Source organism: Callithrix jacchus, chromosome 20 (assembly GCF_049354715.1).
Source record: "Callithrix jacchus isolate 240 chromosome 20, calJac240_pri, whole genome shotgun sequence".
NCBI classification, from domain to species: Eukaryota; Metazoa; Chordata; class Mammalia; order Primates; family Cebidae; genus Callithrix; species Callithrix jacchus.
The window spans coordinates 26,610,776-26,636,781 of record NC_133521.1 but is presented as its reverse complement, the minus strand read 5'-3'; the positions used below and the strand labels follow the sequence as shown (position 1 = coordinate 26,636,781).

Sequence of the window (26,006 nt, the reverse complement as noted above, 5' to 3'; positions counted from 1 at the left end):
GACATCATCTCCAATAAAATTTTTAAAATTAGCCAGGCATGGTGGCACACACCTGCAGTCCCAGCTACTCAGGAGGCTGAGGTGGGAGGATTGCTTGACCCCAGGAGGTCAAGGCTGCAGTGAGCCATGACTGCACTACTGCATGCCAGCTTGGGCAACAGATTGAAACTCTGTCTTAAAGGCCAAGCATGGTGGCTCACGCCTGTAATCCCAGCACTTTGGGAAGCCAAAGTTGGCAGATCAGCTGAGACCAGGAGTTTGAGATCAGCCTGGCTAACATGGGGAAACCCTGTCTCTACTAAAAATACAAAAATTAGCTGGGCATGGCAGTGTGCACCTGTGGTCCCACCCAGCTACTTGGGAGGCTGATGCTTGAACCAGGGAGATGAAGGTTGTAGTGAGCCAAGATCGTGCCATTGTACTCCAGCCTGGGTGCCCTGTCTCAAAAAAAAAAAATCAATAAAGAGTTAGGCATAATGGCACATACCTATAATCCCAGGTACTCAGGAGGCTGAGCAGAGAGGATTGCTTGAGTCCAGAAGTTGGGAATAGCCTTGGCAATGTAGTAAGATCCCATCTCAAAAAACATAAATAAAAAAGATGTTTTTAGCCACTTGCCAAATAGTTCAAATTAAGAGGTGATCTATAAACAGAGAGAAAGGCACTCGAGGGTTTTGCACTAGAGAGTGTCTTAAACTAATCAAGGTGGTCAAATAGGATCTGTCCTCAGAACTGGAATGCAGTTAATGCAAATGAAGTTGTAAGTGAAATGGATTGTGTAATACATTCGATCTGCTAATCTGAAGTGGGTTGTATGGAGTATAGTTAAAGGAAGGCCAAGAAACAACCATTTTTATTGTATATTCAGCTGGCCCAAAGGAGATTCTCCTTAGATTTAAAGGCCACAATGGCAGTTTTCTAGACATCCTTGATTCAGAGAATAGGAATTAATCCGGCTGTACTAGCTGAATGGAAATATTCCTTAAACACATCTAACTGGGTTTGTTCCCATTCTTTGCTCGCTAAGCTACTTGTGATCCTGTTCATAAGGTGGCCTCTTTAAAGGGTTGTCACCAAGGAGCTTCTGAACTCAGAACCATGTCTCTGATCTGGCCTGAGAGAAATATCCTGTTTTTAACTGGCACATGACTATGTTTGTATATAGATCCTTCAGTCACTTGAGCTTTTGCAAACTGCATTTTGGTTCCCATGGGTCTGGGTCACCCCAGAGAGTGGGACAAAATCCTGTGATAAAATTCTGTACCTAGCCCCACAAAGCGGAGGACTGATCAAGCAGCTCTGGGTTAGCCTCATCAAGGTGTTGACAACATGGAGGGCTGATCTGAAGCAGCCAGCCAGTATCTCCTTTCTGTTATCTCTTTTAGCTGCAATAAAAATGCAGCGGCCAAAATACATCAAGAAATAAAGTGGAGACCACAGTGCTATAACTGAAATTGTTTCAACAGCGCTGGCATCAGGCCACCAGCATGCAACACACTTTCCAGCCCGAATTCAGTGTGAGCCCATTGTCTTGGCATTCATTTTTCTGAAGGAGCAGAGCACAGAAGGCAGGATGTAAACTCTCTGGATGCTTGTGGTTCTTTTCTCCTGATAATCAGGGCAACTCTCTGCAAACAGCAGCAGAGGGAATGAAGAAAAATGGCCTGGGAGGATAAATACAGGGTTTACCCTTCTTCTCTGGCAAATGGCCAGAGAAGGGCCAGAAAGCAGCTTGAGCCTGGGAGGCGGAGGGTGCAGTGAGATGAAATCATGCTACTGCACTCCAGCATGGGTGACACAGCAAGACCCTGTCTCCAAAAAAAAAAAAGAAAAGGCCGGGTGTGGTGGCTCACGCCTGTAATCCCAGCATTTTGGGAGGCTGAGGCGGACAGATCACTTGAGGTCAGGAGTTGCAGACCAGCCTGGCCAACATGGTGAAACCCCATCTCTACTAAAAATACAAAAAATTAGCCAAGTGTGGTAGCACATGCCTGTAATCCCAGCTACTGGGGAAGCTGAGGTGGGAGAATTGCTTGAACCTGGGAGGTGGAGGTTGCAGTGAGCCGAGATCATGCCACTGCACTCTAGCCTGGGTGACAGAGCAAGACTCCATCTCAAAAAAAAAAAAAAAAAATCAATAAAGAAGTTGAGAATAGCTTGGGCAATATAGTGAGACCCCATCTCAAAAAAAAAAAAAAATCAATAAAGAACAGATGTTTTTAGCCACCTGCTAAATAGTTCAAATTAAGAGGTGATCTATAAATAGATGTAAAGGTACTAGGATGTTTCATGAGGCACTTGAGGGTTTTGGACACCCACAAACTTCCTGAAAAAGATAATGTGGCTGGGAGTGGCTCATGCCTGTAATCCACACACTGAGAGTCAACCTGCTTGATTCTCCTTTCTGGGAATCAGAGTCTCTTCAACTCCACAGTGTTCCATCTCGACACCAGAGGACCAGATTTAGCCCTGTTCTTTCCATCCAAAATAATTTTACTCCATGCTGCATTATGTAAAAACGATTTCCTTCCCCTCCCCACCTCCAACTGCATCTCCTACTCTGAAATGCCTCTTGAGCAGCCAAGGGTAACCAGCTCTGCTTCTCATTTTCCTGAGGAAGAAGAATCTCAGCCTGAAAGAATACAGAGCTAGGTGATACATGGATGGCCAACCTCTTCTCCCCACGTTGCAAGAGTGGGCAATTAGCCAAATTCCATCAGTCATGTTAAAATATACTTCCACCAAGTAGACATCCTTCTCTCAGTGCTACAGGACAGTGAAAAATGTGCAGAGTAATGAGATTTGTCATTTTTTTCTCTTAACTACACACCCTTCAGGCTGAATACAGGAGGGCTAAACAGAAGCCTTAGGAAGGGACCCTGAAGAAGTGACCAGCACCATAAAGCCACTCCTAGGGTCAGCCATGCTGCCAGCACTCAAGAGGCAGCAGGGCCACCTGCTGGAAGGCCTGGCCCTCTGGCTGCCTGGCCCTGCCTGCCTCCTCCATGTCCTTTGAGCCAGGTCTACGGCAGGACCACGATCTTCTTCTCCAGCTTCTGTGGAGGAAACAGGAAGTTTTTCATGATGTCATCCAGCTCTTCTAGGGCCAACTGGGCATGGAGCTTGGCCACGTCATCGGGCTCCAGACACACCACGTGCTTCAGCAGGTGGTAGAGGTCCTTGAGGACATCGCTCAGCACCTACATGAGAGAGACAGCCATGATCACCTGTCTACTATGCCGGCATTTATCCGTATGACTGAACTGCCCTCTCCTCCTGCCTGAGGAGATCTGTGAGGACACCCACAGACTTCCTGAAGAAGATAACGTGGCTGGGTGCAGTGGCTCATCCTATAATCCGCACTGTGGGAGGCTGAGGCAGAGGCAGGCAGATCACTTGAGTCCAAGAGTTTGAGACCAGCCTAGGCAACGTGGCAAAACCTCGTTTCTACAAAATATTTAAAAATTAGCCAGGTGTGGTGGCACATGCCTATAGTCCCAGATACTCAGGAGGCTGAGGTTGGGAGGATCATTTGAGTCTGGGAGGTCAAGGCTATAATGAGCCATGATTGTGCCACTACACTCCAGCGTAGGCGGAAAAAAAGAAGATAATGCATGGCCATCTCGGGTTGGAGGAGGAGGCAGTGGTGGCACTAGCCTTTGTACTAAGATAAGCTTCCCATTGTGTTTCTCACTCACCCTATGCCTAGCTACATGGCCTTGGGGCTTCTGCTCCCGACTCCCAGGCCCAATCAGAGATCCCAGACCCCGTCATTCAGTCCCAAAGCATGGCAGAGACCTTAGGACCACAGACATCATCATTCAGTCCCAAAGCATGGCAGAGACCTTAGGACCACAGACCACAGGCAAGACTGCCCAGATACGGTTACTCTCAGAGCAGCTGATGACCGGCATTCGCCTCCCCAGTGCCCCATAAAGCCCTCTGCCACTTTATGAACAGGCACCTATTTCATGAAACCCAAGAGGCTATTTATTGAGCAATCATGCCTTTCCTTTCCCCTACTATAAAAATCTGTCACCAGGCTGGGTGCGATGGCTCACCCCTGTAATCCCAACACTTTGGGAGGCCAAGGCAGGTTGATCAAAGCTGAGATCACATCACTGCACTCCAGCCTGGGCAACAGAGAGACTCTACCTCAAAAAAAAGAAAAAAAAGAAAAGCCAGGCGCTGGCTACACCTGTAATCCCAGCATTATGGGAGGCCGAGGCTGGTGGATCACTTGAGGTCAGGAGTTCAAGACCAGCCTGGCCAACATAGTGAAACCCTTTCTCTACCAAAATACAAAAATTTGCCAGGCATGGTGGCCCATGCCTATAATCCCAGCTACTCAGAGGCTGGGATAGGAGAATCACTTGAACCCCAGGAGGCAGAGGTTACAGTGAGCTAAGATTGAACCACTGCACTCCACCCTGGGCAGAATGAGTGAGGTTCTGTCTCCAAAAAAAAAAAAAAAGTATGCCACTACCGTTTCCATTTTTCATGACCAATGCTCCAATTTTATGGTCTGATATGGAATTGGGAGGGTGTCAAAAGTACCCACTCACAGAAGCTCCTATTTCTCCACAAAATCCTCCTGGCTTGGGAGCTAGAACTTCTAGCAAGAGACAGGTTTCAAAGGAGCAGGGAAACAAAAGTAAGGAGACTGAGGCCGGGAATGGTGATTGATGCCTGTAATCCCAGCGCTTGGGAGGCCGAGGCAGGTGGGTCATTTGAGGTTAGGAGTTTAAGACCAGCCCAGCCAATATGGTAAAACCCTGTCTCTACTAAAAATTAAAAAAAATTAGCTGGGGGTGGCGTCTCGCACCTATAATCCCAGCTATTGGGGAGGCTGAGGTTGCAGTAAACTGAGATCACATCACTGCACTCCAGCCTGGGCAACAGAGAGACTCTACCTCAAAAAAAAGATAAGCCAGGTGCTGGCTACACCTGTAATCCCAGCATCATGGGAGGCCGAGGCTGGTGGATCACTTGAGGTCAGGAGTTTGAGACCAGCCTGGCCAACACAGTGAAACCCCATCTCTACCAAAAATGCAAAAGTTAGCCGGGTGTGGTGGCGGGTACCTATAATCCCAGCTCAGAAAGCTTAGGCAGGGGAATCACTTGAACCCAGGAGGCAGAGGTTGCAGTGAGCTGAGATTGTGCCATTGCGCTCCAGCCTAGGGGACAAGAGCAAGACTTCATCTCAAACAAACAAAAAAAGTAAGGAGACTTAGGAAACATCTGGTCCAACTAGGGACAGGGGGCAACTGGGCCACAGGGGGTCATGTGACTTGTCTGCAGCTACTTGTAAAGTTACTTCTGATTCAGGGCTTATTGCCTCAAATACTACTTTTTGGGTCATGTACTATTTTAGGTCCTTTCTATGTATGATCTAATTTTTCTGCCAGTCATATAGAAGAAGTTTATTAGCCCCATCTTATAGTTGAGGACACTGAGGGTTAGAGGGTTAAGGTTACTCAGCTAAAAAAATGATAGAGCGAGGCTTCCAACATCTAGAGCCTGTGCCTGTATTTTTTATTTTATTTTTTTGAGACAAAGTTTTGCTCTTGTTATCTATGCTGGAGTACATTGTCAAGATCTTGGCTCACTGCAACCTCTGCCTCCCGCATTCAAGCAATTCTCCTGCCTCAGCCTCCTGAGTAGCTGGGATTACAGGCATGTGCCACCACACCCAGCTAATTTTGTATTTTTAGTAGAGATGGGGTTTCGCCATGTTGGTCAGGCTGGTCTCGAACTCCTGACCTCAGGTGATCCACCTGCCTCGGCCTCCCAAAGTGTTGGGATTACACGTGTGAACCACCCCGCCAGCCTATTTTTTGTTTTTATTGAAATGATAATACAGTGCAAAAGAGCATATATTAAAAAGGAAGGCTCTCTTCTACTCCAGACTCCTAGCTGTTTCCCTTCTCAGAGGACATCATTCATATGATGACATATTCTCAGAGTTTACAAGCACACATGTGTGTATACTTATATTTCTTGTCCCCTCCCCACCAGCTTTTTGAGACAGGGTCTTGCTTTGGTGTCCAGGCCAAAGTACAGTAGTACAATCATAGCTCATTGCAGCCTCAAACTTCTGGGCTCCAGGAATCCTTTGCCTCAGCTTCCCAAGTAGCTGGGACTACAGGCATATGCCACCATGCTTGGGCTTTTTTTTTTTGGTAGAGATGGAGTCTTGTTATGTTGCCCAGGCTGGTCTTGAAATCCTGGGCTTAAGCAATCTTCCCACCTCAGAGGTTGGGATTATAGGCATGAGCCACCAAGCCCAGCTTCTTTTACCTTTTTAAAACACAAAATTGGCTGGGCGTGGCGGCTCACGCCTAAAATCCCAGCACTTTGGGAGGCTGAGGTGGGTGGATCACTAGGTCAGGAGTTCAAGACCAGCCTGGCCAACCTGGTGAAACCCCATCTCTACTGGAAACACAAAAATTAGCTGAGCATGGTGGCACGTGCCTGAAATCCCAGCTACTTGGGAGTTGGAAGCAGGAGAATTGCTTGAACCGAGATCCAGGAGGCTGAGGTTGCAGTGAGCTGAGATTGCATCACTACACTCCAGCCTGGACTACAGAGTAAGACTCCAACTCAAGAAAAAAAAATAAATAAATAAAGCACAAAACTATATTCAACACTCTGTTGTGTACGATGATTTTCCCCCACCTAACATATTTCGTAGATTTTTTTCTATATTTGGCATATATGGAAATAACTTATTTTTTATGGCTGTAGAGGATGAATGTAACACAATTTATTTACCCATCTTTCCAGTGAAAATCATTTAAATTCTTTTTTATCTTTTGCTATTGCAAATGTTGCTGCAATAAACATTTTTTTGAAGACGGAGTCCTGTTATATTGCCTAGGCTGGTCTTGAACTCCTGGCCTCAAGTGATTCTCCCATCTTAGCCTCCTGCATAGTCAAGATTAGAGACATACGCTACTGTGCCCAGTGCAATAAGCATTCTGATACTTAAGTTATTACAGACATGTACAAGTATGTCTGTAGGAAAAATATCTAGAAATGGAATTTCTGGCTCAAAGGGTAATGCACATTATAATTTTGATAGATATGGCCAGAGAGGTTCCAATAATTTATATTTTCCTCGAACACTATGAAAATTCCTATTTCCCAATATTCTTATCAGTGCCACATATTGTAAACTCTTTATTTTTGCTAATCCAGTAAAAAAATAGCATTTTGCTGTTATGAATTTGCATACTTCTAACAAATACATAAATATAAATTTCTATTTTTTTCTGGTATGTGTAATTCAGCTTCTCTTTAATGATTTGTAAGAGCTCCTTTTTTTAAAAGTCTATTATCTGTCATATGAGATGCAAATACTTTTTTCCCAGTTGGCATTTTTTCTTTGTGAGATTTTTTTTCCTAGTGAAGAAATTTCCATTTTTGATGTAGTTAAATTTATCAAATGTTTTCCTTTGTGGTTTCTGGATTTTGTATTTGGTTAAAAGAAATAGAGCCTACAATCTTAGCCATTATACTACACAATGTTCTTTATTTTATTATTTTATTTTTATTTATTCATTTATTTTTAAGACAGAGTTTCATTCTTGTTGCCCAGGCTGGAGTGCAATGTGTGATCTTGGCTCACTGCAATGCTCTGCCTCCCAAGTTTAAGCAATTCTGCCTCAGCCTCCCCAGTAGCTGGGATTATAGGCATGCACCACAACGCCTGGCTAATTTTTTTTTTTTTTTAAATAGAGACAGGGTTTTGCCATGTTGGTTAGTCTGGTCTTGAACTCCTGACCTCAGGTAATCCACCCGCCTTGGCCTGCCAAAGTACTGGGATTACAGGCATGGGCCACTGCACCCAGCCTATTTTTTATTTTTGAGACCAAGTTTCGCTCTTGTCTCCCAGGCTGGAGTGCAACAGCCGAGATGGGTGGATCACCAGAGGTCAGGAATTCAAGACCAGCCTGGCCAACATGGTGAAACCCCATCTCTACTAAAAATACACAAATTAGCCAGGTGTGGTGGTACCTGTAATGCCAGCTACTTAGGAGGCTGAAACAGGAGAATTACTGGCACCCAGGAGGCGGAGGTTGCAGTAAGCTAAGGTCACACCACTGCACTCCAGCATGGGTGACAGAGCAATACTCCATCTCAAAAAACAAAAATAAAAATAAAAATAAAATAAAATAGGGCTTGGCACAGTGGCTCACACCTGTAATCCCTGACTTTGGGAGGCCAAGGTGGGTGGATCATGTTGGTCAAGAGCCTGACCAACATGGTGAAATAACGTCTCTACTAAAAATACAAAAACTAGCTGGGCGTGGTGGCATGTGCCTGTAATCCCAGCTATTTAGGATGCTGAGACAGAAGAATCACTTGAACCTGGGAGGCAGAGGTTGCAGTGAGCTGAGATCACACCACTGCATTCCAGCCTAGTGACAGAATGAGACTATCTCTCAAAAAAATAATAATAAAATAAAATACAGAAATGTATTTAACTGCTGGGCGTGGTGGCTCATGCCTATAATCCCAGCACTTTGGGAGGCCAAGGCGGGTGGATCACGAGGTCAAGAGATCAAGACCATCCTGGTCAACAAGGTGAAACCACGTCTCTACTAAAAATACAAAAATTAGCTGGGCATGGTGGTGCACGCCTGTAGTCCCAGCTACTCAGGAGGCTGAGGCAGGAGAATTGCTTGAACCCAGGAGGCGGAGGTTGCGTTGAGCCAAGATCGTGCCATTGCACTCCAGTCTGGGTAACAACAGTGAAACTCCGTCTAAAAAAAAAAAAAAAGAAAAAGAAATGTATTTAACTTAATCAGCTACTAGGCAAAGATTCTGTAAGGCCATTTAACAAGGGAAACATCTAGATCTTGCCTTTAAAATGCTTATGGTCTAGTGGGGATGAATAAGACATTCTTATAAAGACAGACAATATAGAATGAAACGTGGTAAGGGTCGTAGGGAGCAGAGAGAGTGTGATGAGAAAAGAGAAGCCACATTTTAGGAAGAGGAACATGCTCTGGAGATGGTGAATGGAAATGATGGGCAGAGGTTAATTCAGTGGGTAACAAGCACATGGTCTGGGCCCAGGGTGCCCTGAGCATTCCACCAAATAGACTATGTGTCTAGTACCACGCATCTAGGACTTGCTGTAAGAAGAGAACAAGAGCCTTTCCATCTTTTGATATTCTTGATCAGCATGGGCACTGGGGATTGGAAGCAGGAAGTCTACATAGAACAAGCTCCCCAGGCCCAGCCTTCCCCACAGCGGGCCTCCCTCTGGCTGCCTATGCTCCAGCTGTGCCGGCCTTCTTTCTTTTCTTGCCTGAACAAAGCTCCTCTAAAGGCCCTTGCATATGCTAGCCTCTCGACCTGCAGACTATTAATATTGTGCTTCCTCTTCCAGGGACCCCTACATCATTGGCCTCTGGGATTCTTTCCCTAAACCCCCACTTAGGTCAGTCTTCCTGTCCTTCTGGTAGTTCTGTTTTTAGCCTCTATCAGGACTATAATTTAAATATTTATTGTTAGGCAGGCGGGTGATATAAAAACTAAATAAATAAAAAATAAAATATTTATTGTGTACTTTAAAAAAGGTTTTCCCCTCTAGATGGTAAATACTATTGACACCGAGGCCATGTTTTGCCCTTTTTTTTTGAGACAGGCTCTCACTCTGTTGTCTAGGCTGGAGGGTAGTGGCGTGATCTTGGCTAACTGCAACCTCTGCTTCCTGGGTTCATGTGATTATCCTGCCTTAGTCTCCCGTGAACTTGTGTTTTGTAAATGAAGTCCAGTGGCACAGGGAGCATGAATGTCAGTGGAGGTGATAAGCGCACTTTGTGTACACCCTTCTTTGCCAGCACATTTGCATCTGGGGTTCTCTGTGTCCCGTAAGCACAAGATTCTGGTGGACTCACCATACGGGGGAGAGCAACAAGGTTAGAAGCAAGTGCAAGGCAGGCACAACTATTACAGTTAAGAGTGGGCAAATGGAGGCCCTGACAGCTTGGAGAGGCCACACTTTCCATGCAATTTCCATGCATTGCTTCAAACACAGAAAGAAGGCAATGGCTTTTTTTTTTTTTCCCTTTGGAGACAGAGTCTTGCTCTCTTGCCCAGGCTGGAGTGCAATGGCATGATCTCATGATCTCAGTTCACTGCAATTTTCGCATCCTGGGTTCAAGCAATTCTCCTGCCTCAGCCTCCCAAGTAGCTGGGATTACAGGCACATACCACCACATCCAGCTAATTTTTGTATTTTTAGTAGAGACGGGGTTTCACCATGTTGGTTAGGCTGGTCTCAAACTCCTGACCTCGTGATCTACCCACCTTGGCCTCCCAAAGTGCTGGGGTTACAGGTGTGAGCCACAGTGCCCGGCCTGGCAATGGCTTTCTAAAAAACATAGAAGACTATGGAACCTTATTGCATCTTTCTTTTTTTTTTTTTTTTTTTGAGACAGAGTTTTGCTCTTGTTACCCAGGCTGGAGTGCAATGGCATGATCTTGGCTCACCGCAACCTCCGCCTCCTGGGTTCAGGCAATTCTCCTGCCTCAGCCTCCTGAGTAGCTGGGATTACAGGCACGTGCCACCATACCCAGCTAATTTTTTGTATTTTTAGTAGAGACGGGGTTTCACCATGTTGACCAGGATGGTCTCGATCTCTTGACCTCGTGATCCACCCACCTCGGCCTCCCAAAGTGCTGGGATTACAGGCGTGAGCCACCCCACCCTACTGCATCTTTCTTACTCATTCACTTCCTTGTTTTAGCCAATCATTTACACTAAAAATAATGGCACAGTAGGGCAGCCCATAGTTCTTGTTCCTTTCAGTCCTTTCTTAACTCATCAGTAAATTGAAGGTAGACAGTGTTGGTTGAATGTGCATATATCAAGAAATGAGGCTGGGCGCGGTGGCTCATGCCTGTCATCCTAGTACATATGCATGTGTAAGCTATGAAATATAAATTGTGTAATTTCAGTGATTCTGTGTAGGAACTAGTGCTCTTATATTTGCATTTAAAATTGGCATTTCACAATGTAAAGATGAACAGTAAAATTCATGCTGATAATTTAACATTTTAATTTTTCTCCATCAAATAATAAACAGCATAACAAGTTCAGAGAGAGAGAGAGACTGAGGCCAGGCGTGGTGGCTCATGCCTATAATCCCAGCACTTTGGGAGGTGGAGGCAGGAGGATCACCTGAGGTCAGGAGTTTGAGACCAGCCTGACCAGCATGGTGAAACTGTCTCTAGTAAAAATAGAAAATTAGCCAGGCGTGGTGGTGTGTGCCTGTAATCCCAACTACTCAGGAGGCTGAGCCAGAAGAATCGCTTGAACCCAGGAGGCAGAGGCTACAGTGGGTCAAGATCTCACCAGTGTATTCCACCCTGAGTGACAGAGTAAGACTCCATATTTCAAAAAAAAAAAGAGAGAGAGAGAGACTGAAATCCCATCTCTAAAAAAAGGGCAGGCTTTGGAAGGAAAAAATATATATTTTAGGCCAGGCACGGTGGCTCATGCTTGTAATTCGCTCATGCTTGTAATCCGCGCACTTTTGGGAAGCCAAAGTAGGTGGATCAACTGAGCTCAGGAGTTCGGGAGCACCCTGAGCAACATGGCAAAACCTGTCTCTACTAAAAAATTAACCAGGTGTAGTGACACAATGCCTGTAATCCCAGCTACTCAGGAGGCTGAGGCAGGAGAATCGCTTGAATCCAGGAGGTGGAGGTTGCAATGAGCCACGATTGTACCACTGCACTCTAGCCTGTGCAATAGAGTGAGACTCTGTCTCAAAAAAAATAAAGAAAAAAAAGCATTTGAACCAGAGGGACTCCATTTTGAGTGAGAGCTAGGACAATGAGGCTGAGACTTGCTAGGCTGCATTCCCAGAAAGTTAGCATTCCTAACCTCTAGATGTTAACTGTTAGGGGAACAAATTAATCACGTTTATTAAACAGACCCAGACTTGGGAGTGTCCAGATATCCCTGTATCTGGAGAACAAAGGCATTCCTAAGGAACGATAATGATATTGATTCTTGAAAAATACAGTAATTAAGAAAATTAATCCTTTATCACAAACTCTTGTAGCAGAGCACATCTCCCGTACTTAGGGTGGATGTGTTCCTCCTCTTACTTTTGGGAACATCTTACTCTGTCCATGGAGGAGCTGTTCTTTCACTAATTTACTCTCTTAATAAATTTGCTTTTACTTTGCACTGCGGACTTGCCCTGAATTCTTTCTTGTGGGAGATCCAAGAATCCTCTCTTGGGGTCTGGATCAGAACTGCTTTTCTGTAATATAATGTATATATGTTTTAATACCACTAACGGCACTTTCTTCTTGTTGTTTTGTTGTTGTTGTTGTTTTCTCTAACAAGGAACCCTGCACTTTAATCTGCACTGGGACCCACATATTATACGGTCAGCCTGCAAACAATTCTCCATGGTCCCTGCCCAGTGTCACCACATGAAGTGCCTGAGTCCTGTGAGCAAACCTCAGGAAGATACTGCTTGGTCTCTGCTGGGCAATCACCTCCTGGGCTTTCTAAGGGAGCTCCTGAGCCACAGTCAGGTCTCCTAGGTCAGGGGCCTGAGTCTGTGGCACTCTCTTGAGTGCCCTTTTTTTATTTTTGAGACGGAGTTTCGCTGTTGTTACCCAGACTGGAGTGCAATGGCACGATCTCGGCTCACCGCAACCTCCGCCTTCTGGGTTCAAGCAATTCTCCTGCCTCAGCCTCCCGAGTAGCTGGGACTACAGGCGCGCACCATCATGCCCAGCTAATTTTTGTATTTTTAGTAGAGACGGAGTTTCACCTCATTGACCAGGATGGTCTCGATCTCTTGACCTTGTGATCCACCCGCCTCGGCCTCCCAGAGTGCTGGGATTATTGGCATGAGCCACCGCGCCCGGCCCCCCTTTTTTTTTTTTTGAGACAGAGTCTTGCACTGTCACCCAGGCTGTAGTGCAGTGGCACCATCTCGGCTCACTGCAATCTCCGCCTCCTGGGTTCAGGCAATTCTCCTACCTCAGCCTCCTGAGTAGCTGTGACTACAGGTGTGCACCACCATGCCCAGCTAATTTTTTTGTATTTTTAGCAGAGACAGGGTTTCACCATGTTGGCCAGGATGGTCTTGATCTTCTGATCTCGTGATCCGCCCGCCTCAGTCTCCCAAAGTGCTGGGATTACAGGAGTAAGCCACCACGCCCAGCTTTGAGTGCCTTTTCTAACCTGTCTTTGGGTGAGGAAGTCTTGGAAGTCTCATCTTTCCTGAGGCTGGCAGTATGAAAATGAGCTAATTCCCGACAGAGGATGACTCTCTACCAATATTGCCTCATGATTACTTACTCACTCACTCAATAATCACTACTATGGGCCTCTGTCATGCCCAGGCAGTAGGCTGGCGATAAAAAAGATGAATAAGGCATGAACCTCCGAGGTGGCAGCTACAGCCCTGTGGGGAGGCAATACATATATCCCACATGGAGTGATCTCTATTCTAAGAGAGAAATGCACGTGATTCTGTAGAAGTAAAGGAAGTCATTTCTGCCTTTGGAGGTGGGTGGAGGAAGAGGAGCCTGTACCTGCTAAGTGAAAGTGCCTTCACTATGACATTTATTCCTAGCCAGTGGGTGGCACCAAGGAAATGGCTTAAGGGGACTTTAGTGAGTGTTCTAGCTCCCAAGCCACCAAAAAAAATGGCAGTTGCTAAGCAAAACCAGCATGCTTGCTATGCAGGTACAGCCTAAAGACAAATCTCCAACACTCTCTCCAAAGGATTACAGGCCAAAGCGTCTCTATATATAGAAATTCTGGAGTTTCCACTTTTTTTTTTTTTTAAAGAGACAGGATCTTACTCTGCCGCCCAGGCTGGTCTCCTGGCTTCCTGTGCCCCATCCTCCAGTGTTTATTACAAGGTCATCTGTTGTTTTTTTTTTCTTTTTGGAGGACTCTTTCACTTAGAAATACCTTTGAGATTTTTTTTGCCAGACCTAACATTCAAAGTAAGGTCAGCTTTTTTTTTCCTTTCTTTTACTTTAGCTTCCGTATTAGTCTGTTTTCATAGTAAGATCTGCTTTTACTTGTTAAAAAGAGATACTCACAGGTATTCTGTTCTTTCTCCTTGTGGGTAGGAATTTCCCCCTGGGCAAGGCTGTGTCCTTAAAATAACAATACTGCCTGTGCAAACCCCACTCCACATTTGAGGGGTGCTGAGCTCCCTGTTATCAGTTACCGGATCTCCTTTTTTTAGTAACTGAGTGTTAAGCAAAGGCTCCTGCTTAATTAATGGGTCTGTTTTAGCAACCCACCCTGGTACAGAGCTTCTTCCCAATCCCTGTGACTCTAGGGATCCCACACATCACAGGACTTCCTCTGGACTCCCAAGGATCAAAGCTTCCTGCCAGCTAGGGATTGTCACCAAATCCCATGGATCAGGGGCTGAATACAAGGAGAGTTCAAAGGTAAAGTTACAGAAGCCTCTGTGGGGGGCAGGATACAGGCAATCCCACAGCGGAAACCTCTCATTATGAGTTCAGCACACCTGCTATTCATCCCCTGACTATAACAGGCCCAAGGACTCCAGGGCAAGGTGGAGCGGGTATGGCTGGGAGTGGGCTGGGTATGTCTCATCCACAAGAAAGCTAGTTTAGCTTCTTGCAGTAAGTGGCTGAAACAGACATTTTCACCATCTGAGAAGTTTAGGCCAGGGATTTCTTTTTCTTTTTCGAAACGGAGTTTTGCTCTTGTTGCCTAGGCTGGAGTGCAATGGCATGATCTTGGCTCACTGCAACCTCTGCCTTCCAAGTTCAAGTGATTCTCCTGTCTCAGCCTCCCAAGTAGCTGGGATTACAAGCACATGCCACCATGCCTGGCTAATTTTTTTGGTATTTTTAGTGGAGATGAGGTTTCATCATATTGGTCAGGCTGGTCTCGAACTCTTGACCTTAGGTGATCCTCCCGCTTGCTTCAGCCTCCCAAAGTGCTGGGATTACAGGTGTGAAGCCACTACATCTGGCCAGGCCAGGAATATCTTTAAAAAGTGCCCAGAATCCTAGTCTGAAAACTCTTTGGAAGGGGGTGGTATTCAGGTTCCTTATCGAAAGAATTTAGAGAGTGCATGTGACACACACATACACACACACACACACAGGCTTTCCCTCTCTCTTCTACACACACACACACACACACACGCTTTCCCTCTCTCTACACACACACACACACACACACACACACACACACAGGCTTTCCCTCTCTCACACACATACACACATATAGGTTTTCCCTCTCTCTTCTCTGCCCTCCCTCTATACAGGCACCAGTTGGCCTGAAACACACAAAGCTAAAGCTTCAGGGACAAGGGCAGTCTTTAGGGTGAGACATGGCTCAGAAAGGACCAGAAGAGGTTTGGCAAACTGAAAAGGGAACGGTGTGAGTAAAAGACTGCCTTGGGCACACAGGTGCACTTTCAATGGAAAAGCAGGAAGACAGTGTTTGACTCTTTCAATGAGCTTGACCTGAACATTTGCAGAGTGGTTGTATCTTTAAGATCAAAAGAAGAAATAAATGGCAAATATCTTTCTTCTTTTTACTTCCTAAATTTATTTGATTGATTACAAAAGCCATATTACCACAATCCAGAATATATGAAAATAGAGGAAGAAAAAAGGCTCTAGTTAGACTACCTCTCTAACACAAGCTCCATGAATAAAGACAGTAATGAGTAGATTCATTTACATTTAAAAAATTATTATAATATTTTAAAGGTTATTTACATTTCAAGGTGTTTTTTTACTACTGGAACTTGGTGAATCAAATAGCTATCCTGTTATTATTGGTGAGATCAACAAGACACAACATGGAATGGTCAAATATAAGACATTTATGGAAATAAGGACTCTGGAAACTGATCTAGCAGAGGTTTTTCCATCTATAATTTCTTAATAGGAAAACAAGTTGCTAAATATAAAGGGCAAAAATGTTAAATGCTAGCATACACTCATTGCGTGAGCAGTGCTCAAACCAGAGCAACTCCATTTTGAGTGAGGGCTAGGAAAATGAGGCTGAGATTTGCTGGGCTGCATTCCCAAAAAGCTAGGTATTCCTAATCTCTAGATGCTACGGTTAAGGGAAAAAATTAATAAAGTTTACTAAACAGACCCAGACTTGGCTCCCTCTGTCACCCAAGCTGGAGTATAGCGTCGTGATCTTGGCTCACTGCAACCTCTGACTCCCAGGTTCAAGTGATTCTCCTGCTTCCTACTCCCAAGTAGCTGGGATTACAGATGAGTGCTTCCATGCCTGGCTAATTTTTGTATTTTTAGCAGAGACAGGATTTCACCATGTTGACCAGGCTTGTCTTGGACTCCTGACTTCTGGTGATCTACTGCTTCAGCCTCCCAGAGTGCTGGGATTACAGGTTTGAGCCACTGTGCACAGCCCCACAATCTTTTCATGTCCTCTATGTATATATATAAGCACTGTACCTGGGGTGGATGCATTCCTCCTCTTACTTTCAAGAACGCCCTACTCTGTCTGTGGAGTGGCTATTCTTTCACTACTTTCTTTTCTTTTTTTTTTTTGAGAAGGAGCCTTGCTCTATCACCCAGCCTGGAGTGCAGTGGCGTGATCTCGGCTCACTGCAACCTCTGCCTCTTGGGTTCAAGCGATTCTCTGCCTCAGCCTGCTGAGTAGCTGGGATTACAGGCATGCACCACCACATCTAGACTATTGTGTGTGTGTGTGTGTGTGTGTGTATATATATATATATTTAGTAGAGATGGGGTTTTGCCATGGTGGCCAGGCTGGTCTTGAACTTCTGACCTCATGTGATCCTCTTGCCTTGGCCTTCCATAGTGATGGGATTACAGGCATGAGCCACTGTGCCCAGCCCACTACTTTCTTAATAAACTTGCTTTTACTTTGCAGTGTGGACTTGCCCTGAATTCTTTCTTGCGTGAGATCCAAGAGCCCTCTTTTGGGGTCTGGTTGGTGACCTCTTTCCTGTAACAACTGTACTTAGAAATTCAATCTTCTATAGAACCAAGAGATGAAGCAAACGAAGATAAAAAAGAAAGAAGGCTACATTCCACACAGTTCTATCAACCACCAATTGTAACTCCCTTTGTGGCTGAGAAGGAAATAAGAGGCACAAAGACAAAAACAGGGAAACAACAGGAAAGTGTAGACACAGAAATAAAAGGCAGGGGAAGACATGGGGAAGGAGGTGAACTGGAGTTGGTGGCTGGAGATTGTCCTGGCAGAAAAAAAGATTCTCTAGATTGATGCCCAGAAGTTCTAGTTCTGAATCCAACTAGTTCTGTTTAAAAACACGTTGGAGTAAGCATTAGGTGTGGTATGAACCTGTCAGAAAGCAACAGTCCAACTTCTAAACACGTTCATTTTGTCCAATATGTGATTTTGTGGTTGAGAGATGTGAGAGGGAACAGATGGGACTATTGTGAGGTGGAGAGTCAACAATCATCAGTAGAGAACAACTCAGCAAAACTTCCCAAATTGTGTGCAGGAGAGTAGGCTCAGTATTCTGCTGAATGGCTCCTGTGCTCAGGAGCTCACACCCTGCTGGGGAGGCAGATGCACAGAATTAAACCTCATGGTCAGGAGGCAGGCAAACTAGGTGAAGTAGACCTTGGAGCTCCCAATTACTAGCTAGGGAATCTTGAACAACCTATTTCATTTCTAGGAACCCCAGTGATCTCATCTGTAAAATGGGAATTAGTTTGACTCCTGAATGGCAATGGTAGCTAATCCTTACATAGTACTTGTTATATGTGAGGTATGGTTCTAGGCATTTTGTCTATATTAACTCAATCCCCACCACAAAATTATCATTTCCAATTTGCCCAGGTTAACACAGCTAGTTCAAGAACTCCTCATCCTGAAGGCTGCAGTAAGAATTAATGTATATAAAGATCCAAGCATATGGCTGGGTGTGGTGGCTCATGCCTATAATCCCAGCACTTTGGGAGGCTGAAGCAGGTAGATAACCTGAGGTGGGTGGATCATTCTTGCAGGTGAATATGGTGAAACCCCGTCTCTACGAAAAATACAAAAATTAGCCGGGCGTGGTGGCGCATGCCTGTAGTCCCAGGTACTCGGGAGGCTGAGGTAGGAGAATTGCTTGAACCCAGGAGAAGGAGGTTGTGGTGAGCTGAGATCGCGCCATTGCACTCCAGCAACTGGGTAAAAAGAGCGAAACTCCGTCTCAAAAAAAAAGAAGGGGGAGGCCAGGTGTGGTGGCTTATGCCTATAATCCTAGCACTTTGGAAAGCCAAAACGGGTGGATCAGGAGGTCAGGCATTCGAGACCAACCTGACCAACATGGAAATCCCAACATGAAACCCTGTCTCTACTAAAGAGACAAAAATTAGTCGGGTGGTGTGGTGGCACGCTCCTGTAATCTCAGCTACTCTGGAGGCTGAGGTGGGAGAATTGCTTGAGCATGGGAGGCAGAGGTTGCAGTGAGCTGAGACCACACCATTGCACTCTATCCTAGGTGACAGAGTAAGACTCTATCTCAAAAAAAAAAAAAAAAAAAAAAAGAATAGGAGGAAGAAAGACACATCTCTGAAAACAAAGAATAGGGAGCAGAAGTCAAAGGAAGAATGGCTAGGCAGATGAATAAATGAAGGAGAGTGAGAAGAAGAGGGAGGTGGCATGGATGTGGGGAAATGAATTTAACATAGTCTGAGCACAGTATTGGGTCAGCACCGGTCAGATGATGTTGGTGTCTGGCACAGTGGAAGCTCTGATCAAGCTATGCCACAGAATGGAAAGCATCAGGAAGAATTCTGCCGAGCAAGTAGAAAGGAGCCAGACTCCGAGGTCTTCCAGGCCAGTGGCCTCTCTAAGATAATGGGCAGGAAACAAATTATGGAAGCAGAATGGATGTAGACAATCTGGACCTCATTCAGGAGCTCTGGCCTGAAGAAGAATAATGCTTTCCTGATAAAACCCAAACTTTCACTTTGATGGGTGTATGAAAAAGAAATTAGGGCCAATTTAAACCTGAAAGACCAGCCTTTTGAGACACTTCATTGAAAGTGTCTGGACGGTCAGTAAAGAAAGACAGGATTACTAATGTCTAAGAGATTTCTACCCATGCCTGACAAATAGAGAATCTCAAACACACAGAAGTTCACAGTGGCATTATTATTAACTGGAGGTTACTGAGCATTTCAAAACACTTTTATTTTAAAAGTATTTTTTTCTGCTAGTGCTAGAGATAAATGGCATTTTTACCCTTTCTGGATTGGGTCTGGCTGCTAAATGGGGAGAGCATCTAAAGTGCAAATTGGAGACAGAGTAGAAAGGGGATGAGGTGGGGATTGTGTGTGATTGGCACTGAGGAATAAGGGAGAAATATTTAACTGGTCAAGTGCCAAAAATGCTACAGGTACATGGACAGGCTAGGCTGTTTCGGGATAAAGACCAAGATGGTAGGTAGCAGTTAACCCTTGGGAGGGGAGATAGCTCAGGGGTCCTAAACAAAAAATAGGCAGTCAGAACTTCCAACCCAACTGTGCATGCTCCCAGGCTGGCTTATGCTGAGCTAAGGCAGGCTGCCCAGGGGCTGGAGGGATCAGCCACCATGCAGTTCCCTGCAGCTGGGACAGGAGTGGCAGCCATGGTTGCAGGAGCAGCGGTGGCACAATGTTTCAGAATGTCTTTAAATAGCAACCTGAGGAAGGCGGCAGCTTTCCTACACCCCCACCACAAGCCCTCAAATAGCACAAAGGCAGCACAGAAAATGGTCGGAGTGAGTGCAAAGCCAGCAGGCTACTGCTTCTGAGAAAGAGTCTGGAAGCATTGTCCTGAGAAGGTGAGTACAACCCCAGCTTTCAAACTGTACTCAATTACCACATCTAGGGGAACAGGCTTCATTGTTTCCAGTCCTTCAAGATCTCCAGACACCCCACTGAGGGCACTGCAGTCCTATTTCCTTTCTGCATGGAAACCCTCCCAGGTGGGATTAGACAGCATCTGAAAAAGGCTCACTACTACTGTTTATTGAGTGTTTACTACATTTCAGTCTTGTACTAAGCCCCGGACACATTATCTCATTTAACCCTATGAGACATGTATTATCAGCCTCAGGTTACGAATTAGGGCACAGGAGTTTAGGGAGGTTTAGAGATTTGCTCAAGGGCAAATAGCTAGAATTCACATCTGTATCTGTCAGGTTTAAGTTCACAAACCTTGCTTTTTGTGTGTGCATTACTAGGAAATCCAATATGCAGGAGGACACCATGCAGAGAACTTGATCTTTCTCCTGCACCATCGAAGTTGTTTATTTGGATGGTGCCTGGCTGATGAGAGAAGAGGGGGAGCAACAGATGGGCTGGTGGCTGACTCCAAGGTTTGGGCTTCCTTTAGGATGCCAGCTTGCTTTAGGGCACCCTGACTTACCTCAGGCTTGCCCTGGTCACACGGCCTCAGGTCATGTCTCTGTGGATAGCAGAAGTACAGATCGCAGTCCTTAGGGCATCTGCTCACTGTAATTCAATGCTGTATGCAAGATACTTCAGGAACATAAGGGGCTACAGTAGGACCAAAGGCCAAAAAACCCAGAGTCCCTGACACATCAAAGTCTCTGGTAAGGGTCTGTATTATGTGCATTATATGTATATGCATGGCATGGACCAGACTGGAAAAAACAACCCCAACCCACACCAGAAAAGTATCAGGAGCAGTATTTTCAGTAGAGATGGTTTCACTATGTTGGCCAGGATGGTCTCAAACCAGATGACCCACCTGCCTTGGCCTCCTAGAGTGCTGGGATTACAGGAGGAGCCAAATTTTGAAAAGCAGAGTGACACGAACATCAGTACTCATTCTGTCATACTGCCTCAGGACTCCTTCATCTGGCTGATTTGGAGATAGAAGTCTACCCAACTGCAACAACAAAAAAACCCTGTAGGTGTTTCCAAGTAAGGAGGCATAATTCCCTTAAGAGACCTTCAGAAAACTTGTTCAGACAACTTTGGCTCTTGGGAAACCTGAAACTAGATTTTGGAAGTCCCAGAATTCCCAGTTTAAGATCTAAGAAGTCATTTATTCCAAAGGTAGGTACCAAGAAATTTTAGAGCAATGTTCTATGCTACCTTTTTTTTTAAATTTATTTTTTATTATTTTTATTTTTATTTATTTATTTTTTTGAGACGGAGTTTCGCTGTTGTTACCCAGGCTGGAGTGCAATGGCACGATCCCGGCTCACCGCAACCTCCGCCTCCTGGGTTCAAGCAATTCTCCTGCCTCAGCCTCCTGAGTAGCTGGGACTACAGGCGTGCGCCGCCATGCCCAGCTAATTTTTGTATTTTTAGTAGAGATGGGATTTCACCTTGTTGACCAGGATGGTCTCGATCTCTTGATCTCGTGATCCACCCACCTCAGCCTCCCAAAGTGCTGGGATTATAGGCGTGAGCCACCGTGCCCGGCCCTTATTTTTGTTTTTTTAGAGACAGAGTCTTGCTCTGTTGCCAGGGGTGGAGTGCAGTGGCACAATGATAATTCACTGTAGCCTTGAACTCCTGGGCTCATGTGATCTTCTCGCCTCAGTTTCCAGAATAGCTGGGACCAGAGGCATGCACCATTATACTAAGCTAAATTTTTAAATTTTAGTAGAGATGTGGTTGCCCAGGCTGGTCATGCCTCTTACAGAAATTATTTCATTCACTTATAAACAAGGCAATGTGCTAGCTTTTGGGAATATAAAAGTGAATGGAGGCTGGGTGCAGTGGCTCACACCTGTAGTCCTAGTGCTTTGGGAGGCCGAGATAGGCAGATGGCAGATCACTTGAGCCCAGGAGTTCAAGAGCAGCCTGGTGAGACCCCATTTCTATTACTCTTTAATTAAACTTAAAAAAAAAAAGACTTTATACAAAGAGTACAACATGTAGTGGAGTCCTACAGGATTAATACAAGCTCATCAGATGGATAGGTTGGGGAAAGAAGGCATCTGAGGCATAAGAAATAGTATGGACCAAGATGCAGAGGCAGGAATCAGGATGGCAGAGTATTCTGGGGCTGCCATGAGCTTCTCAGGGCATAAGAGGGCAAGCATGGGACAGAAAGTGATAGAAGGCAGGTGGGTCCAGATTACAAAGGGCCTTGTATGTCATACAAAGGGGTGTGATCTTCTTCTGATAGACCAGAAGAAACCACTGAAAAATTATTAGTTGGGACAAGACTTCATCAGATTTGCACCTCAGAAAGATCCCTTACCATCTAGCTGCAGTTTCCTTACCATCCCTGGGTAACTAAACACCTGTCAATCAAGGAGAATTAATGAGTAGAAAAGTGGCCAGACACGGTGACTCATGCCTGTAATCCCAGGACTTTGAGAGGCCAAGGCAGACGGATCACGAGGTCAGGAGTTTGAGACAAGCCTGGCCAACATAGTGAAACCTTGTCTCTACTAAAAAATACAAAAATTAGCCGACCTGGTAGCACACACACCTGTAATCCCAGCTGCTCAGGAGGTTGAGGCAAGAGAATCACCAAAACCAGCAAGGTGGAGGTTGCAGTGAGCCTAGATCATGTCACTGCACTCCAGCCTGGACGATAAGAGCAAAACTCTGTCTCAAAAGAAAAGAGTAGAAAAGTCCAGTGGTTAAGGAAGCAGAAGTCCCAGGAACCCAGGTTTGTCCTAATACACTGTAACACTTCACTTCTTCCTCAAGTATAATCTCAAGCCAGTTCTAATTAGTTCCTTCAGAACAGCCAAGCTGGCAATAAGACAGCCTGGGTTTGCGTTCAATTCTCTCGCTTACTGGCTGTGTGGCATCTAAATATAAACCTCTGGACCTGAATTTTCTTATATGTTAGATAAGAAACAGTTAATGGTGATAATCAAATAGAGTTAATAAGCATATGTCTCTCACAAGGTTGTTAGGGGGACTCAGTGAGATAATAAACTATTTAGCGATCTGACTGGCATACAATAAACCCTTAATCAGGGTTAGTTATATTAAGTATCAAACTTTGGAGGACATGGAATTTATTTGGCACAGATTTGCTATGAGCAAACAATCCATGGGGTGATGAGCAATGAGCTGGAACAGACCTCAGAGCATCAATCCAGACTGTCATTGCGCATCACCCCAAGGAGGGTACACTTAGTCAGAACTCCTCCCTTTCAGAGGATAGAGCAAAGATAAATGGGGTTGGCAACCCACAGGCCCATCTGATTATCTGCATAATCACTCTCTGGGAAGAAATAATTCCTGAATCAGGTTGTAGGAAAGAAGGAAAAGTCCCAGGACTGACTCCCCTGCTTGGCAGCCCTGAAGGTGCCTGGTCTCTTTCAGTTTTTCTCTGCCTTCTGCTTTTTTCAGTTCTGTGTACAATATGGGAAGTTGCTGGATGGCATAGTCTGTGGTTGGACTGTGCTTTTGGCAAGAGGTAGAGGAGCATGAGGAAGGGCAAAAACAGAAGCCAAGCTGTTTCCTGCTTTTGCTCTCATACAGAGCTCCCGCTGGCAGGTCCTGGGAGGTCAGGAAACCTGGGCACCCGAACACTTTCCCGTCACTGTCTCATCATTCTCCTGGGCTGGCAGTCCATATGCCAAGGGGATGTGGTCTGGCCCCTTTTCCTTTTGGATACCATGGCTTCTGGGATCAGAACCAGCTTTCTGTTGGCCATGATCTGTGCAGGGAATGCCCAGGTGACTCAGTATTGGAGTCCTTCAGGTGTCAGGGATGTAGAAGATGTCTGTGTGAGCTCTGGAGCGGCACTGCCTGGGTTCATCCTGCCTGCCACTTAATGGTTGTTGAACAAGTTACTTACTTCTTCGTCTTAGTCCCTTCATGTTTAAAATAGGGATAGTAGAATTCTGTGAGTCTATTTGGCTTAGGAGGCTGCCCATCAATAAAAGAAAATAATATGGATAGCAATCATACTGAAATGGGATTACTATGAGGACTGGGTGAATTAATTAATGTAAAGCACACAGATGTAAGTATGGTCATATAGTAAATGCCTAAATAAAAGTGTTTTTGTTTAGTTTTAATTTATACTCTATTTTTCAGAAACACAACTATCATATAAACTGAGAGAATATTTTTATTTCTTTGAGATTTTACAAAGAGCAATTTACCATTTTTGAAAATCAGGCTATTCAGGGTCTCTCATGGTACTCCTGAATTGCTAATATAAGACACCTGAATCAATTTGCATTTGTAGCAGTTACGTTCATGGTCACTCTCTATATAAAAGCAACTGAATAGTTCATTATGTCTTAGAGTTAGCCTGGGCAGTTACACATTAAAATGCATAGTATTTTATTATAAATGACTATCCTTTTATTTCTTCTTTATATTACAATTAATTGGGTATGATGTTGATTTTTAAAATATGTATATAGGTTAAGCTATAAATTTTATTTTGGGAAAATAAATAGACTACTACACAATACTTGTTATAATAATTCGTTATAATAAAAGTACATTGGGTCTGATGTACAAAAGGAGGCTGATGGAGTAGACTTTCCCAAACCTGGTGCTTAATTTGTGTTCTAACTCACCTTAACGATGTTACCTATAATATCATGGATAATAAGACAAACATTCTTCCAGATGAACAAGACAAAGGAGTGAATTAAAGAAGAGGAAGAAGAGAGAAGATACTCTATTTCACTGGTACTTGGCTAAGGTAAGTTACAAGTAACAACTGATAACATGTTACTAATGAGTGCTAATGTTTCTTGGCATTAGCATTGGAAAATTATAAATCATTGTCTCTTTATGAGCTTTAGTTGCCTAATTCATAAAATAAGACAGTTGCATTATTTCCCAAAATATCTTCCATGGAACATTATTTTGTGGCCTGCTTATGAGAAAAAAGGGCTCCCTGGTAAATGAATTTAGGAAATTGTTAGTTTTCTTTGCTGCAGGACGTCTCAGACTTCTTAATAGGCTAACATGCACCGAGGAGAATGTCTAGTTGTATATACAGCATTTTCTAAACTTATTTGATCAGGAAGACCTTATTTCAAAGGAGCAACTAATGAATTTAGTGTGCCAGAGAAATTTCTGTGAAATATAGATAGTCTAAGTCCTCTTCCACTTCTAACATCCTAAAATTCTGTGACATTAAATGTTTAAATGAGAGAATCTTGGCTATTTTAAATAGCAATCAGAAGAGTAAAGCAAAAGCTGTCCTACAGAAAATAAAACTATTGTTAAGTCTGATGCAGAAGAGGAAAACAAACCAAATTCTAACACATTAGATCTATGCAAATAATTTGGCATAACAGGCAGAAAGGGAATAGTTTTAAATGTTAGAGTTTCCACACTGTCCCCTATGTCATCACTAGCGAAAGTTGAACATTTATAGTTTAGCAATCCCAATAAGGTACTGAGTCCTCATCTTTTCAGCTTTACTTTTCAAGCCCATCACTAACATCATGTGGATTTGGCCAAGTTACTGTTGAGGAAATCTATGGGATTATTCCCTAGTCCCAGCCTGACTTTGCACAAATGGCTATGGTGGAGGCTGAATGTGATTTTACACAAGCCAGCAACCCCACACACCACACTTGGCCAAGCCAAATTGGCTGATGTGGGGATGAACATGTGGTCTTAGTTGAAACATTAAGTCTCCTTTCCAGAATTTTTGCATTTGGGTCTAGAAAGGTAATCTTTCTGATGGGCCACCATCAGTGGTCATGTTGCTGCCACAGGAAGAAAGCTGAATTCCAGGACAGGGGACTGATGCTGAAATGAAAGAGTAGCATGGATAAGACATGGAGTTTTTCAGTTTGTGATTCTGAGTTGCCGAACCCCCCACCAGCTCTCTCTGCTTTTCCCACAACGTGGTTGTTGAGCCCTTCTTTGGATGCAACAGGCTAAAGTTCCCTTTGCTTAAGCTTGTTTCAACAAGGTTTCTTTTGCTTAAAACCAAAGAACTCTGATTACAGTCACACATCCACTTCATACCTACTTTCTCCATTGATAAAGAGGGAAGAATGAAGCCTGCCTCCTGAAAGCTG

The 26,006-nt window shown here is 44.5% G+C and overlaps 2 protein-coding genes across 11 annotated transcripts in view; both read right to left on the bottom strand.

The window, feature by feature from the left end:
• Nucleotides 1-2,865, bottom strand: part of HAS3 (hyaluronan synthase 3) — a 33,736-nt gene extending 30,871 nt beyond the window's left edge. For 2 of the 3 annotated variants that reach the window (XM_078357581.1, XM_078357580.1), the window contains exon 1: nt 488-1,270. The gene's annotated coding sequence lies outside the window, so the exon portion shown is untranslated. Of the gene's footprint in view, nt 1-487 lie in introns of all 3 variants that reach the window. The other variant, XM_017966806.5, reaches the window with a different exon arrangement.
• TANGO6 (transport and golgi organization 6 homolog) overlaps nt 836-26,006 on the bottom strand; it is a 257,175-nt gene continuing 232,004 nt past the window's right edge. For 6 of the 8 annotated variants that reach the window (XM_078357570.1, XM_078357572.1, XM_008986128.6 and 3 more), the window contains one exon: nt 836-3,200. In XM_078357570.1, coding sequence (XP_078213696.1) covers nt 3,024-3,200 — 177 coding nt within the window. In that variant the 3' untranslated portion in view covers nt 836-3,023. The remainder of the gene's footprint in view (nt 3,201-26,006) is intronic. The other 2 variants (XR_013530108.1, XR_013530109.1) reach the window with 1 other exon arrangement.